Raw genomic sequence first — 16,396 nt, 5'->3', positions numbered from 1 at the left:
GAGAGGACAAATCCCACCCTGAGGATCCAGGGGGATGAGCCTCTCCCTGCTCCGAAATGTTCACAGGGTGTTTGTTTTTTCTTTTTTAAAAATCCCATTTACTAATATTTTTTTTTGCTGTACCTGCAGGAAAATTCAATTGCTCCAATGCTGGGGGGGGGGGAGAAAAAAAATCAAAAATTCCGTGGTGACAAAGCGAATTTGGTGCTGCTGTTCCCGTCCCACCGCCCCACAACTCCTCCCCTCCGAAATATTTGGGATGGGAGGGGCGTGGAATCCACCCAGCGGGGAAGCACCGGCCCTTAATTCCCATCAATTTGGGGTCAAAGGAGCGGGAATTGGGGCCTGGCAGCTCCCGCCCCTCGGGGTGGTGGGAGAGGGGCTTCCATGGCTTTTCCTCGTTTTCCTTGGATTTTTTTTTATTTTTATTTTTTTAGGAAGACTGGCATTTGTCCTAGGGAAAAAAAACACAACAAACAAACGGTCTAATACTTGAACCCTCCGGCTCTCTGCTCGTTTTGTTCCCAGCCTCGCCCAGGGCGTTCGGACACCGGCGATTTGGGAATTCGGGGCTTTTCCCGCAGCAAGGGCTTTTTTTTGGGAACCGAGGGATAAAACACAAGGAAACAAAAGTCCCACAAACTCCCAGATCCCGCCCCGAGCGATCCCGTCGGATCCGGTTGTTGCAACGACCTGAAATCTGGGATTCAGGGAAATCTTTGGTGCTTTTCCCCCCGCCCTGGAGCCGATCCCTGCTGCCGGAATTCGGGAGCGAGCGGTCGGTGCTGTTTGTTTCTTGGGGGGGGGAATCCCGTTGTTTTCCCGAGGGAAATTATTTATCTATAAAGTGATTTGCAGTAAGGACGAAGCCCCCGAGGATCTCCCGTCTTCCTCTGGAGCCACAGTGAGCTGGGAAGAGCAAGAGGAGGGATGAAGTGGGATCCTGGCACGGCTGGATCCTGGTGGCAGGAGATGGGAGCGAGATGGATCCAGCCCGGAATGAACAAGCAGGGAAAAATTCCCTGGGGAGCCCCAAAAGCAGCAGGAAGGATCCCCGGCCCTGCAGCAGCTCCTCTGTCCCCTCTTTGTGCCAATTCAGAATTTAGGGATGAGCGGCGCCGCCGGCTCCTTGTTTTTCTCCCGGCAGGAATAATTCGGGTTTATTTTATTCCTTGGGATTTTTCCCCTCTGTGAACCAGGAGCAGCCCCAGCCCTCCCCCATCCCGGGGGGGTTGGCTGTGTCCTGAGGTGTCCGTGGGGTGAGGAAGGACGTGGAGCTCCCAGTTTGGGGCAGGTGTTGTGAGGAGGCTCCGGGCAGGAGCGGGAACAGCGCCAGGGAATTCCTGCTGGATGCTGGGAGGAGCTGGAGGCAGAGCTGGTGCTTCTGCCACGGGGCAGAAAGGAAAGCAAAGCACTCTGTGCCTCGGTTTCCCCCTTTTTTGGGGAGGATGCTGCTCTCCTAATTCCCAGGGCCGGGAAGAGGATGAAGAAATTCCCAGCTTGGAAGCGCTCGGTGCCGTATCCCGGGATGAGCCACCGCTGTGCCCTGGAGAGCCTTGGATTTGGGGTTCCCCTCGGAGTCTCCTCGTGCCATCCAGCTGGAGAAAAAGGAAAGAAAAGAACCCCAACCCCCAGCTGACATTTCTTCTCTTCCGATCTCTGCCACCTTCCCAGGCACTGAGAACATCCCTGGGATCCTGCTCCCTTCCCTCTCTGGATCCCGGCTGAGAAGAAGCATGGAATGGTTTCCTGGAATCAAACCAGAGGAAAACCCCTTGTAAATATTGCAAAGCAAACTGCCTCCGAGTTCCAGTTGGTGTTTCCTGGGCATTATTTTAGGGTTTGGGTTTGGGTTTGTTTTATTTTTTTTTTTAGCGCTTAAAAAAAAACACAAAGAAAAAGGAAAAAAAAAAAAAAAAGGAAAAAAAAAAAAAAAAAAGAGTAAAAGTAGTTAATCAGTGCCAGAAAAAAAAACCTCTTTTTTTTTTTTTTTAATTTCTAGCTCCAACTTTGAGTGTTTTTTTTAAGACTCTGAGAGGATCCATCAGAAACGCAGACTTGCTCTAAGACAGTTGAAGACATTTCCTTAATTTAATTCCTTTTGGTCTTCCCTCCCTGTCCCTGCTGCTCCACACAACGTAGGCTTTTGGATAGTTTTGGAATTTTCTTATTTTCAGAGGAGGTTGTGGATTTTGGTTTTTTTTTGGGAGGGGGCAGTGGGTTTCTGATTTATTTTCTTTGGTCATTTTTAATTCCTTTTTTTTTTTCTGTCATAGCTTTTTTTTTGGTTTTTGTTTGGCTGGAATGGGTGTGATCCTGTGAAATGTGTTTCCTCCCGAGAGGGCACGGATGGATTGGAGCATCCTCGGGCCGTGCCCTGAGCCCAGCTGGGATCTTTCCCAGGGGTTTTAGCCGGGATTTGGCTGTGGATTTGCTCTGGGAGCAGAGATGGGGCAGCAGGAACGAGCGGTGCTTGAGCTTGGGAGGCTTCCAGTGTTGGCTGGTTGGAGCCGGAGCCTGGGAATTTTTCCTCGGAGCAGTGCTTGGGAATCACTGAGCAAGGCTGGAATTGGAGCAGTGCTTGGGAATCAGTGATCGAGGCTGGAATTAACTCAGGATGACCATCAGTGGCTCCACATCCACATGGAGATATGGGGAGAGATCCTCCCCCTTCCGGTCCCATCAGCCTTTCTTCACGTTTTGGTTTTACCTTTATCCCATGTTTCACTCCTTGGTGACCGTGGATGAGATTCCAGAGCGGAGCGAGACCGGCCGGAGGCTCCTGAATCCGGAATTTTCTCCTGGAGGCCGCGCAGGTGCTGCCAGCTGGACACACACCCCTGCAAACCACAAACTACCTCAGAGCTGCCGGGGGGGCCGGGGGACGGCCGGGGGTCCCTCCTCACTCCCCGTTCCGCAGGGATCCTTCCCGGGCAGTGGGGAGGAATTCCGGAATTCCGGCATCCCGGCTTTAGGAATCGCTGCCTGGTGCTGGGAGAGGAGGAGGAGAGCTGAGGAAGGCTCTGCAGGATGCCAGGAGGGCGGTGGGGTGGGAGAGACTCCTGGAAAAGTCAGCCCGGGGCTGACTCTGGAGTGTGTTTGATCCCAGCTTCCCGGGCGTGACAGAATTCCCATAGTTTGTTGTTGGAAGGTGGAATTCCTCGGAGCAGCAGCAGGGTGTGGCAGTGGGATCCTCCACCAGGCAGTGCTGGGGTGCTCTGTTGGACCACGGCAGGATGTTCTGCCAAAATCATGGCAGTGGGAGGCTTTGGTGGACCGTGGTGGTGGGATATTCCATTGGATCATGGTGGTGGGATATTCCATTGGACCGTGGTGGTGGGATATTCCATCAGATCATGGTGGTGGGATATTCCATTGAATCATGGTGGTGGAATATTCCACTGGATCATGATGGTGGTGGGATGCTGTGCCATCCTCTGCCAGACCGTCGGGATGTTCTGCGGGACGGTGGTGCTGGGAAGCTCTGCCATTCCATCCTGGAATACTCTTCCAGCCCGTGGCAGTGGGATTCTCGGCTGGATGGTGGTGGTGGGATGTTCCACCGGGCCGTGTCCGTGGGATGTTGTGGCAGACCTTGGCACTGGGATGCTCCACTGGCCCATCCGAGCGCGGGGTCCCGAACCGAGGGCAGGATTTGGGAGCTGTGGGTCAGCACGAGGCAGCTCCTGAAGGGATATTTTCCTTAAAACCGGAATTAATCACTGAATTAACTAATTACAGAATTAACTTGAGCCCTGGGAGTTGGGATGTGCGACAGCCAAAGGCATTTTTTTGGAGCAGTTTGGGAAACGGTCTCTGGGAATCAATGTCCAGCGGGAAGGAGCTTCCCGATGTTCTGGGGCAGGGAAGGGCTGACCTGGAGCACGGCCCCAGCTCTCCCATCATCCCGGGAAATTGTTGGGATTGACTGGAACCAGGGCAGGAAGGAATCCTTAAAATTCCCGGCTGGTTGGGTCGGTCCGGTGGAAGCACATCCGGATTCACCTTGGGATGGAATTCCTGGGCTCCAGGAGGAAACCTGGCCTTAAACCACAACCCCTCCCTGTGCCTCCGTCGGCTTCTGTGGATGAGTTTTGAAACCAGGCAAACTTTCAGGGTGGCTCCAGAGGAGGGAAACCCGCCGTGAATCCCGGGATGTTCCCAGGGCCCGGAATGCCCGAGGGCTCCATCCCGGGCCACGACCTTCTATGTAACCAAGTCAGTTTTGTTTATCTACCTCTTAGCCAATAGATGAACTCTAGGTAGTGGCAACTCCACAGGCTGTAGTTTAGGGGAAAATTTAAAAAAAAAAACTTAAAAAAAAAAAAGAAAAATTACTCTCTTTTTCCAAAGAAAAATGTTCTTTAAAAATAGAATTTATGGGCTTTCTTTTCACTTTAAAGTGGCCGTTAGTTGGTAAAGCTCCAGACCTCACCAGTCCCAAATTTTTGGGTTGTGACTGATCTTATGATCTGTATTTTTTTTTTTTTTAATACTCGATCTTCCATGATTTATTTTTTTTTTTGTCGTCGTCCTTTAGAACTTGGAGATTTCCTTCTTCCCTCTCCAATCCACCTCCATCCTCCTCGCTTTTCCCACCTCCCTGCTTTGGGCTCGGGGGGTTGATCATTTTGTTGGGGTTTTATTTCTCCAGTGGGGTTATTTTTGGGGGGAAAAGGGTTTTTTTTGGGGTGATGGGAGGGTGTGGGGGGGTGATGGAGCTGAATTTGGGGTGCTGCATCATCAGCTTGGGGACACCCAGCACCACCTGGGTGCACCCGAGGGTGCTGCTTCTCCAAGACAATTTCAGGCTGTTTAGGTTAAAAAATAAATAAAATTGTACTTTCTGTGATATTGTTTTTCCTCTTTTCCACTGATTTTTTTGCCTTTTCCCCCTCCCTGTCCTCTTGCCTCTTCTAATCCATGTTCTATCCCTGTTCCCCTGGCAGGAGGGATGTGGAGTTGGGATTGTGGGTAGATCTGGGCTCCGTTTCTTTTTCAACGAGGATGGTTTTGGTTTTTTCTTTCTTTTTTTCTTTTTTTTTCTTTTTTTTTTTTTTTTGCCACAAACCGCTTTATTTCCACTGTTTCGTTTTTAAAAATAAAGAGAAAAAACAGACAGAGAAACAAGCAAAAAAAAAATGAAGTGTTTGTGTGGTTTTATGGGTCTGGGGGGAGGAAAAAGGAGAAAAAGAAAGGGAGGGAATAGAGGAAAATGGAGAAATTAAAGGGAAAACAAAGGGGGGAATTGAGGAAAAATTGAGGGGGAAAGAGAAATAAAGGGGGAAAGGGTAATAGAGGGGAAAAAAGGGAAAGGGGAACAGAGAAAAAAATGATAGAGGGGAGAAATAAAGGGGTAAATTGATGGGGAAGTAGGGAAATAAAGGGAAAATGGAGGGAAAATAAATCAAGGGGGAAAGAAATAAAGGGAATAAAGGAAAAATAGGGAAAGGGGGAAGAGAAGTGAATAGAGGGGAAGGAAATGGGGGAAACAGGAAAAATGAATAAATAAAGGCAAATAGAGTGGGGAAATAGAGGAAAAAAGGGGAAAAAATAATGGAGATAATAGAGGAAAAGTTGATAAAAAAGGGGAATAGAAGGGAATAGAGGGGGGAAAGAAATACAGAGGGGAAATAGAGGAAAATTAGATTAAGGGGGGAAAATTTGAGAGAAAAAGAAATGGGGGGAAGAGGACAAAACAAGTGGGAGAGGAAAAATTGGTGAAATAGAAGAGAAAACTGGGGAGTAGAGGGGGAAAAAAGAAATAAAGGGGTTGAGCAGGAAAAGGGAAAAAAAGAGGACAAATGGAGAAATAAAGGGGAACTAGAGGAGAAAAAGGGGAAAATAGAGGGAATAGAGGGGAAAATAGATAAAAAGGGGGGAAGTAGGGGAGTTAAAACGGATAGAGGAAAAATAGAGAAATAAAGAGGAAATAGAGGAAAAATACACAAAGGGGGGAAATAAGCAGAAAATAAGCAGAAAAAAGTAGATAAAGGGGAAATGGAAGGAAAAGGTGAAATAAAGGGGGAAATAGAGAAGAAATAGAAGGGCGAAAGAGAAATAAAGGGGGAAATAGAGAAAAATGGATAAATAAATGGAAAATAGAGTGGAAAATAAAGTAGGAAATAAGAGGAATATAGAGAAGGAAAAGGAGAAATAAAGGGGTACATAGAGAAAGGGAAAATAAAGGAGAAATAGAGGGGAAAAGAGAAATAAGGGGGAAATAGAGGGAAAAATGGACAAATATGTGGGGAAAATAGAGTGGAAAATAAATAAAGCGGGAAATAGAGGAAAATAGAGGCACAAGGAGGGGAAATAAGGAAAAGAAGAGGAATGAAGCAGGAAATGCGGGGGGAGGGATAGAAATAAAGGTAGAAACGGGCTCTGAGTGCTGGGGACGAGGAGCGCGGGTGGCGGCTCGGGGGCACCCCCGGGGGTGCTGGGGGGGGTTTTTGGGGTGTTTTTGGGGTGTTTTGGGCAGCCCGAGGCCCGGGCGGGCTGTGAGGGGGACGCGGGGCCCGGGCGGGGCGGAGCGATGGAGAGGGCGCGCGGAGCCTCCCGGTACACCCAGCGGTCCCATGGTGTAATGGTTAGCACTCTGGACTTTGAATCCAGCGATCCGAGTTCAAATCTCGGTGGGACCTCGCGTTGTTGTTTTTTTTTTTTTCTGTTTTGTTTGTTTTTTTGGGGATCCTTTCTTTCTCTTTTCTCCCCCCCCCGTTCCTATCGCGTTCCCGTTGGCAGGGCGGTGCCTGAGGGGCGGCGGGGGCGGCACCGGGAGCGCGGCTCCCGCTCCAACCTCTCCGCGCTCCATTTTGTTCCTGCGCGCCCGGCGCTTCACTGCGCAGTTCATTGCGCAGGAGCTCTGCGGTTTCCCGCCTCTGATTGGCTGCGTTGGCTGTCATTCTTACGGACCCCGCGTTTCTATTGGTTGAGTGAGCGCTTCGCCCCGCCTCCCACCTCGGCAGCCACGAGCCTTCTGGGGATTCGTGCCCTCCGTTTCCTATCGCTGATTGGTTAAGAGAGATGTAATTCTAGTAATTATGCGTTCCTATTGGTTGGGAGCGCGCCTCGCCCCGCCTCTCCCCCCAGCAGCTCGGAGCCTTCATGGTGGGTTCGAGCCGTCACAGGAGGGAGTCGCACTCTTCCTTTTCCATCTCTGGTTGAACGAGATGTCACTCTCGCAATCCCGTGCTGCTATTGGCTGAGAGCGCGCTTCGCCCCGCCTCCCACTTCAGTTGCCCGTAGCTCTCATGACGGCTCGAGAACTCACGGGGCGGGGGTGTGGCACGCTCCCTTTTTCCATCGCTGATTGGCTGCGCGGGCTGTCACTCTGACAATTCTGCGTTCCTATTGGCCGGGAGCGCGCTTCGCCCCGCCTCACCCCTCAGCCCCCCCAAGCCCTCATGGCTGGTTCGAGCCCTCAGGGCGCGTTGCGATCGCTCGTGGGCGCTGAGAGGTCCCTCCTGCTCGTCCTTTAAGCCGCTGCTGCTCCAGTAGCGTCCCGAATCCCTTCAGCAGCGGCTTAGCCGGCTCTGACGCAGGTTTCCAGCCGTTTAGCGTCGATTAACGGGTCAATCCCCTCCGGCCGCGGCCCCATTATCGCCCTGGATTAGGGGCAGCTCAAGCCCCGGTGGATCCGGCCACCTCAGGGCCGTGACAGGAAAGTGCGATTTTTCTTGCCTAAATAGACTGAAATTGTCTTGGAGCTGCGGTTGGGAGAAGCAGCAGCCAGGGGTGCTCCCCATGTTAATGATGCAGCACCCAAATTTAGCTTCATTGCCCCCAGGGTGTTGCTGCCCTCCTGCCACCCCCCAAAAACCCCGACAGAAGCATTAACTCCATCAACAAACAGGTTCTGCCACCCCCCAGGAAACCTCAAGGAAACCATCAAAAAACAGGATTCTGCCACCCCTCCCCCCCCCCCCCCCCCCCAAAAAATAAACCCATCAACTCCATCAAAAAAACAGGATTCTTCCACCCTTCCAAAAAAAAAAAACCAATAAACCCATAAACTCCATTAAAAAACAGAATTCTACCACCCCCCAAAAAAAACCCCAACAAAGCCATCAAAAAATAGAATTCTGCCACCTCAAAAAATGCAAAAAAAAATAAAAAAATGTGATTTTTCCACCCTCTCAAAAAAAAAAAAAATCAACAAATGCATCAAAATCCAGGATTCTTTCACCCCCCCAACAAAACCATCAACGCCATCTAAAAGCAGGATTCTACATCCCAAAAAAACTTGATAAAAATTGTCAAAACCCAGGATTCTGCCAACTCCCAAAAAACTCAGTAAAACTATCAAAAAACAGATTTCTGCCACTGCCAAAAAACTCCAAGAGAACCATCAAATCCATCAAAACTCGGGATTCCACCCCGCTGCATCAGGGAAGGGAGGAGGATGGAGGTGGAACGCTGAGGGAAGAAGGAAATATCCAAGTTCTAAAGGAAAAAAAAATGCCACGGAAGATGGAGCATTAGAAAAACAACTCATCAGTCACAACCCAACATTTGGGTCCCGCTTTAAAGTGAAAAGAAAACCCATAAATTGTATTTGTAAAGAGTATTCCCTGCTCCTCAGTGCTGCAAGAAGAGACAGAGGCTGTGCTCGAGCTGGAGGGTTTATTGAGCGTCTGCAGGAGAGAGAATAAACCCACCTTGACTTTGGTGGGATTTTGGCTGGGGAGGGGCAGGGTGGGGGGGGTTCTGGATGAGGAAAATCCGCTTCCTTGTGTCTGTTCTTTGCAGGGCCCCCCCTTTTGGGGTGGCTGAAGTGCTGAGGGACCCCCCTGTGCCTCATTCCCAGACCCAGAAGGCAGGAAAACGCTGCTCCGAGTGGGATCCAGAGGTATTTCCGTGCAAGCGAACCAGTCCCAGGTCCATCTCCACGCTCTCCTGCAGCCCCAGCAGCAGCTCCCACGTTCCAGCAGACCCAAACACCCTCCCAAACAGGCAGCGGGGAACTCCTGCACCCTCAGCCCTTCCCAAGGAAAAGGAGTGGGAGAGGTTTGCTCCTCTGGCAGGAACGGGATGGGGACAACCCACGGCAGGGACAGGAGCTGAGGGACTCGGGGATTGAAAGAGCTGCTGCTTCTGTTCTGGGGTTGAGGCTCTGGGGAAGATTTGGAGAGTTTTCCCCAGAGATTAAATGTAGCTGTAATGGATTTAAAAAAACCCAAACAAACCCAAAACAATCCCAAACAACAAATCCCACAAATCTTCCCCGCTGAAGGACTCAGCTGTGCCCCAGCGTTTTCCTGTCAGGCGGGGGTGAAATTTTTCCTGTAAAAATTTGGGAGCAGGAGGATCCTGGCCTGGCATTGCTGTCTCAGGGCTGGAGAATCAATCCTGCCTTGCTCCGGGCAGTCCTGCCGGCTCCAAGTCAATCCCAGTCACTGGTGGGATGGGACTGGGGAGAGGAGGGGAGGTGACACGGTGACACAAACTTATTTTCCCACGGCTGCCATGGGGGTTTTCCAGAGGAGGGAGCGAGACTGGGAGGTGGGGGTGGCACCTCACTCCTCCCCGTGCCCGATCCCACACGGATCTCCAGCCCCCAGCCCCCGGCTCTCCATGGAAGGTGCACGGGGGGCACGAGCCGTGGGCTGAGGAGGGGTGGGCACGAGCTGGGGGATCCTTAGGGATAAACGGGACAAAGCTCCAGACCCCTGGAAGCCCCGATGGGCTGGAACCAGCGGGGCTCAGCTCCGGGCTCGGGGGGGGTTGGAACCGTGTGAGAGCAGCCCCAGCTGGGTGGTTTCATCTCCCCCCCTTTGCTCTGGAAATGCAGAAGTTGTGCTGTGGGAAAGCAGAGCTCAGCCGGGGCAGCGCAGACGGCGCCGAACCTCAGCCCTGCTGGCGGTGGGGGGGGTGAGGGGGGAAGGGTTTTTTGGGGGTTTTTTGGTCTCTTTTTTTATCTTCTTTTTTTTCCTCTTGCTGTCCTTTAGCTGCACTACGCTGTGGTTCTGGGCTCCTCCTCGGTGCCCAGGGCGGACTACGGGGAAAGGAGGTTTCTGACAGTCCTGGGTGGCACACGGGAACACCCCCGTGCCCGGCGGTGCCAGCGGGGCCGGGGGGGGTCAGCTTATTATACAGCCTCCCTTCTCCTTGAAGGGGTTCTTGTCCTCGGGGACTCCTTTCAGCAGCGGGTCCTCGCCCGCCATGGACTCGATGTACTCCTTGAGCTCTTTGCCGGTCTTGGAGACCTGCCGAGGAAGGAGATGTTCCGTGTTTGGGATGGGATCCTCCCAGAGACCCGCCCGGGCAGTGGGAAAAGGGGACTGTGGCCAGGGATGTCCCACCCGGCACGGGGTGTCCCCAGAAGAATTCCCAGGGGGGTTTGGACACCTTGCCAGGTGCAGTGGGAGAAGGGGACCGTGGCCAAACATCCCACAAAACGCGAGTGTCCCAAAAACATCCCCAGGGTGCACTGGCCAGGTGCAGTGGGAGAAGGGAATTGTGGCCAAGGACATCCCACACAATGTGAGAGTGTCCCAGGAGCATTCCCAGGGTGTTGTGGACACCTCGCCAGGTGTGGGGTAGGATCTGGGATGTGGGGCTAAGAAGGGAATGTTCTCCTGGAGGGGAGAGGAGGAGTGCAGGTGCTTCTGCTGTGTTTGGGGGTCAATTTTAGGGCAGGAAAGGAAGTCACCAGCAGGTCAGAGCATTTTGGGTGGGAAACTCACCATTTGCCTCTCGTTCTTCACCTCCTTCTTCAGCTGATCCAGCTCCATCTTCAGCAGCTCCTTCTCTGTCATGTCCTGAGCCATTTTGCCCTGGAACTGCAGGGAGATGGCTCGTTATTGGGATTGTTGCTTTGTCCCCACAGTGTTGCAAACCCCCCCAGTGTCCCACTGCAAAAGGAAACGGAGGCAGGAGCCACCTCTCAATCCCCTTCCTGCCACATCTGCTGTTCCCAGATTTTCCTTTGCTCCTTCCAAGCAGGCACATGGAGCAGGAGATGCAGCCTGAGGGCAGGGGAGGAGGATCCAGCCTGGTTTTTAAGGAGTTCTTTGCCACCACCGAGGCTGTTTCCCCAAGAAACCAGGTGGAGGAGAGAGTGAGCCTGGATGATCCTGGAGAGGCACCGCTGCCTCGGGGCTGTGGGAGAACCTGGGTGCCCAGGTCTGCAAACTGCACCTCCCTGAGGGGTGTCCTGTGCCCGGGCAACAACATCTTTGGAGGCTTCCTAAGGAACTAAAGAGATTTCACTTTTTGTTTCCTCCTTGTGCCTTTCCCCCAGGGATCTATAACCCGGATTATGGCTCCTTCATTGCTCTGAACTTGGCTGGTTTTCTGCACTTGCTGCCACTGCAAGTTTTTGGGGGTTGTGTGGGTTGGAAAAGCCCAACCCTTTTCCCACAAAAGCCCATCCAGGGGTTATGTGAGACGCCCCCAGATCTGACCTGCACTGTGAGATCTATTTCCGTGTCCAAACTTGGGTTTTAAAGCCTGGGCAGAACCTTTTCAATCAAAATAGAGGAGCTGGAGCTGAGCTGTGCCCTGGCCCTGTTCGGAAGGTGTCGAGCCCGAGCGTCACTGTGTGCCCCGTGTCCCTCTTCCCATCCATCCCTCGGGACACAGCCGGCCCCGGGAGCTGCACCAGGAGCCCAGAGTGGCACAGCCCACGGGGAAAGTGGCTCCCAAAGCGGGTGGGACCCACCTGGAGCAGCAAAGGCACTTACCTGGGGGGGCAGGGGGGCTGCCCCGCGGCGCGGTGGAGACGCTCAGAGCCCCATCCGAGGGGAGATGCTGCTCTCCTGCTCGGAGCTGGAAGACTCCTCCAGCTCTCCGGGAGGGCAGTGGGAAGCAGATGTCTTTGGCCCTTAAGCTGATAATGGACTCAGGAGAATAAGCTGGTCAGGTGTTGGGAATTAGCCTCAAAGTCCAGGGTAAGCAGCGGGGCTGTGGGGAGGGTGAGGATGGGCAGGAAGGGTGGGCGGGTGACTGGGACACCCGGGAAGTCCTTGAGTCCCTGCCATGGGTGTCTGAGCCTGTGGAGTGTCCAGATCCTGATCTGGGGTGACAGGACTGACCCCTGGGGGGATCAGGGCAGCTTCCCCTCAGTTTAGGAGGGAAATGGGGCGAGGGGGCTGCCACGGCCTCGTCGGGGCCGGGAGCGGCTCGGGAGGCTCTTGGTCCTTCAGGGTGTGAGGAGCTGGGCCGGTGCCGGAGGAAATCCATCATTTCCCTCGTCCTTGTGCTGGAGGAGCCGCGGGCTCAGGAAGGGCCAGGCCCTAACGAGGGGTGTCTCTCCTGTCTGGCTGGTGCAGAGTCACTGGGGCTGAGGACGGGCCCGGGTGGCCCCAAGGAAGCACCTGCGGGTGGAGGAGGAGCCCGAGAGGCCCCAAGGAAGGACCTGTGGGGTGGAGGAGAGGGTGGAGGGGGATTTCCAAGCACGGGGAAGTGGGAATTTCCTGCAGCCTCACCCTGTGGGGATGTGAAACGTCCTCAGCAGAGCAGTGAGCAGGACACGCTGTCCCGGGCAGGGAAGGGACGGCGCCTCGCGGGGTCACTTGGCACATCCCGCTGTATCCCAAGCACAGCCAGGCCCGGGTGACCTGTGTGGGATGCACAGGGGCTTTTCCAGGGAGGGGGACCTGGCAGTGGAATCGCTGCCCTTGGCTGGACCCGGCGCCTGGCCCATAAAGGCAAAGGGAAGGAAATGTTCCCAATGTTCCTCGGATCCCTGGATGTGCCCGTGCCTGGCTCGGCCCCAGCCAGGAGGGCAGCAGTGGCTCGTGGACGGCGGGCACAGGTGGCAGAGATGGGGGTTGGGATCATTTTGGGGGTCATTTTGGGTCACTCCCCCCCACACCCCGCAGGTTTCCCCCCGTGACTCACATCCTTCCCCGCTCCCACCCCCTGCCCGGGGCAGGGCAGCCCCACAGCCGCGTCCCTCGTGGGGCCGGAGCCGCGCCGGCTTCCTCCCCCCCCCGACCCCCCGCTTTTCCTTCTCGGGGCCGCGGGGTGTCCCTGGGGGGGACGGGGACACGGCGGCGCCCGCGGGTCCTGCGTCAGCACCGCCACCGGCCCCCAAAAGCGGCGGCGGAGGAAGTGCGAGCGCAGCCCGGCAGAGATGTCGGAGCTGGAGCGGCTGCGGCAGCGGGACATTCCCGAGGGCCGGCAGAGCCTGCGGGACCAGCACGGCAACCTGCTCAGGGTGGCCGAGTACTGCGAGAGCAACTACCTGCAGGTGCGGGCACGGGGCGGGCACAGCGCGGGGCGAGCCGCGGGCTGGGGATGCGGGGGAGGAGGATGCTGCGACCACCCGGGAGCCCCGGGGCGGTGGGATGGGGGTCCTGGAGGGGTGGCTGGAGGGTGGTGGTGAGGGCTGTGCCCTCAGGGCTGGGAGCTTCCACTCGGGAGCTTCCACTCGGGAGCTTCCACTCGGGAGCCTCCACTCGGGAGCCTCTGCTCGGGAGCCTCCACTCACCAGTTCAGGCTTCCCCCCGAGCATCTCCTGCCTCGGGCTCGTTTTCCCCCTGCCTGGGTTTCCCCTCTTGCTCCACAGCTGCTCTAGCGGTGCTTTTGGGATGAAGGGAGAGTTCCCCGGGGGTTTGATGCCTCTGGGAGAGGACCAGGGACACCGGGCTGTCCCCAGGGTGTCTGAGGTGTCTCCTGGAGGGCAGAGCTGGGTGCCTGCATGTGCAGAGAAAGAGTGAAGCGGAAACTCTGCTGCCATCTTCCTCCTCCTCCTCCTCCCACTGGGACCCCACTGGGGGAAGGGGGACAGGAGCTTTTGGGATGAAATAGGGATAAAAAGGCTTGTTCTGGCCCTCTTTGCTGCGGGAGGGAGGGGTGTCTCTGCTGGAGGGATTTTTGCCAGACTTTTCTGTGGCCTTGCTGGCTCGAGCCAGACCCCGAGACTGCTCCCAGGGGGCCGGAGCTGCCAGAGCAGAACCGAAGGGGAAACGTGAGGAACAGTTTAGAGAACTGAGACCCCGTCCCAGCACAGCTGGGGCCCGGCCAGGTGTCCCACGTGTGGCCTCCTGGTGGCACGGCCCACTGTCCCCAGGGGTGGCAGGAGGCTGAGCCGGGCACTCTGCTCCAGCACCCGCCAAAAACATCCCGGGGAGGATTCCCGATGGATCCCCAGTGCTGGGATCCACCCCCCTGCCGTGGGTCCGTGTGTCCGGCCGGTGGAGCCGGAGGAAGTTTGATGCATTTGGAAAGCAGAAGAGGCATCTCTGCCAGTGTGTGACTCCAGCCTGGAGGGTGGCAGTGCCATGGAGGGTGGCAGTGCCATGTGGGGTGGGCTCCAGGCTGGGTTTCCCCCCTCCAGGCTGGTTTCTCCCCTTCCAGGCTGGTTTCCCCCCTCCAGGCTGGTTTCTCCCCCTCCAGGCTGGTTTCTCCCCTTTCCAGGCCAGCGACAAGCGGAAGGCGCTGGAGGAGACGATGGCCCTGAGCACCCAGTCCCTGGCCAGTGTCACCTACCAGGTCAGCAGCCTGGCCACCGCCTTCCTGAGGCTGCTGGACCTGCAGACGGCCCAGCTGCGCCAGGTGGAGGCCGATGTCACCTGCGTGGCCCAGGTGGGACCGTCCCCCCGGGGTGGGCTCCGGGAAGGGGTGTCCAGGAAGCTCCCAGGCCCAGGATCCTGGTCCTCCAGGGCATCCCCTCCCTCCCAGGCAGGGACACGGGGCTGGGAAGGGTGGTGGGACTGGGAGGGGGCAGCGGGGGGTGGGGAGAGGCCGGGATGGGACCGTGGGCACGGTGTCACCTCCGCAGAGGGTGGACATCCACAAGGAGAAGGTGTCCCGCCGGGAGATCGGCTCCCTGACCGTCACCAAGAGGTTCCCGCCCTGCCAGAAGATCGTGGCCCCCCCAAACCCCCCCAGCCTGGAGCCCTACTACAGGAAACCCCTCAACTTCAGCGTCCTGGACGACATCGGCCACGGCATCAAGGTCAGCCTGGGGCAGGAGGGGGTCCCACGGGGCTGGGGGGGCTCGGGTGGGGGGCCCTGATGTCCCCAGCGCCGCACTGACGGGGGCACGGGTGGGCTCAGAGCCCTCCTCGAGGGAGAAGTGGGGTCTGGCCGTGCCCTGCAGCCCCCCCGGGGACTCATCCTGCTGGGACTCGGTGCTCCCAGCCTGGGGAGGGGGACACAGGCCATGCACAGAGGATGCTGGGGCACACAGAGGGACCCTGGGGCACACAAAGGGACACTGGGGCACACAGAGGGACCCTGGGGCACACACAGGGACACTGGGGCACACAGAGGGACACTGGGGCACACACAGGGACACTGGGGCACACAGAGGGACACTGGGGCACACAAAGGACACTGGGGCACACAGAGGGACCCTGGGCCACACAGTGCTCAGCAAAGCCCACCCGGGACAGTCCTTTCCTAGCCCAGGAGGGGGTTTGGAGCCCTCCAACCCCCACGGAGCCTTTCCCAGCCCCGGAAGGCGCCCAGGGGAGGGTGTTCAGAGGCCTCTGAGGCCCGAAGGGAAGTGGTGACACCGGGCCCGCCGTTCCCACGGTGGCTGGTGCCGCGTGGCCGCCCCCGCAGCGCCGGCTCCTTCCGCAGGGCCGCTCCCACGGGGGGCCAGCAGGGGCCTGGGGGGGCCAGCAGGGGCCTGGGGGGGCCAGCAGGGGCTAAGGGGGGCCAGCAGGGGCTAAGGGGGGCTGCCATCCCCCGTCACATCTCCTGGTGTCCCCGCAGGACCTGAGCACGCAGCTCTCCCGCACCGGCACCCTGGCTCGGAAGGGCACCAAGACCTCGGCGCAGGCCGTGGGCACCCTGGGGTGAGGATGGGTGTGGGATTGGGGGGTGGGCTCGGCCTCCCCGTGTCCCCCGAGCGGGGTGGCAGAGCTGGCACCCCATGCCTGTGCCCGCAGGAGGAGTGCCCGTGTCCCTGAGCCCATCCAGCCGCCCGTGGTTCCCGAGGGGAAGCTCTCGGCAGCCTCCTCCACCTCCTCGCTGGCCTCCATCAGGTACTGGTGCTCTGGGGAGAGCTGGGAGCTCGGGAGAGCCCCGGGACAGCCCCTGTCCCTGCTGGGGGAGGCTCTGCCTCGAGGTGAAACATCGGGGGTTTGGGAGATTCGCTCCCCCTGGCAGGGCTTTGTCTCTAGAGTGAAAATACCCTCTCCTGGAGAGGGTCCCTGCTGGGGAAACTGAGGCACGGGGTGGGTGGGGACAGGGTTTGCACCCACAGCCGGGGGCGCCTTGCCCTGGTCCCCAGAGCGGGGGGCAGAGCCGGCTCCCCCCCCTCACCCCCCTGTTCCTCCCTCCCCCGGCCCAGCGGGGCCCCGGCGGCTCCTGCTGAAGGAATCCCGGCCCCGCCACCGCTGCCCTCCCTGCCGGGACCACCCCCCCCCGGGGCCGCCCCCCCTCCCCGGCGCTGCCATCCCCCCGCCGCCCCCCCTCCCCGGGGCTCTGCTCCCGC

The 16,396-nt window shown here is 57.0% G+C and overlaps 2 protein-coding genes and 1 non-coding gene across 4 annotated transcripts in view; 2 read left to right on the top strand and 1 right to left on the bottom strand.

The window, feature by feature from the left end:
* The first annotated feature begins 6,572 nt into the window (after nucleotides 1–6,572).
* On the top strand, nucleotides 6,573–6,644 carry TRNAQ-UUG. Its single transcript has one exon. It is a non-coding gene; the product is annotated as a tRNA-Gln (tRNA).
* A 3,182-nt stretch (nucleotides 6,645–9,826) lies between these two features.
* Nucleotides 9,827–12,577, bottom strand: GNGT2 (G protein subunit gamma transducin 2). 2 transcript variants are annotated; one of them, XM_027697103.1, is made up of 3 exons: nucleotides 11,688–12,577; nucleotides 10,689–10,784; nucleotides 9,827–10,208 (listed from the first exon to the last, which is right to left on the bottom strand). In XM_027697103.1, the coding sequence occupies exons 2-3, from the start codon at nucleotides 10,770–10,772 to the stop codon at nucleotides 10,083–10,085; spliced, it is 210 nt and encodes a 69-aa protein (XP_027552904.1). In that variant the 5' UTR covers nucleotides 10,773–10,784; nucleotides 11,688–12,577; the 3' UTR covers nucleotides 9,827–10,082. The 2 variants fall into 2 exon arrangements, with proteins under 2 accessions (XP_027552904.1, XP_027552906.1); XM_027697105.1 differs by lacking the exon at nucleotides 11,688–12,577 and having other exon boundaries at nucleotides 10,689–10,958.
* Nucleotides 12,578–13,076: 499 nt separating this feature from the next.
* ABI3 (ABI family member 3) overlaps nucleotides 13,077–16,396 on the top strand; it is a 4,660-nt gene continuing 1,340 nt past the window's right edge. Inside the window, exons 1-6 of the mRNA XM_027697106.1 lie at nucleotides 13,077–13,198; nucleotides 14,368–14,535; nucleotides 14,732–14,908; nucleotides 15,673–15,755; nucleotides 15,849–15,946; nucleotides 16,249–16,350. Of these exons, the coding sequence (XP_027552907.1) occupies nucleotides 13,082–13,198; nucleotides 14,368–14,535; nucleotides 14,732–14,908; nucleotides 15,673–15,755; nucleotides 15,849–15,946; nucleotides 16,249–16,350 (745 nt within the window). The 5' untranslated portion in view covers nucleotides 13,077–13,081. The remainder of the gene's footprint in view (nucleotides 13,199–14,367; nucleotides 14,536–14,731; nucleotides 14,909–15,672; nucleotides 15,756–15,848; nucleotides 15,947–16,248; nucleotides 16,351–16,396) is intronic.

Source organism: Neopelma chrysocephalum, unplaced genomic scaffold (assembly GCF_003984885.1).
Source record: "Neopelma chrysocephalum unplaced genomic scaffold, ASM398488v2 Primary Assembly neopelma1_118, whole genome shotgun sequence".
Taxonomy (NCBI): domain Eukaryota; kingdom Metazoa; phylum Chordata; class Aves; order Passeriformes; family Pipridae; genus Neopelma; species Neopelma chrysocephalum.
The sequence above is the reverse complement of the archived record's forward strand: the minus strand, read 5'-3'. Positions and strand labels throughout refer to the sequence as shown.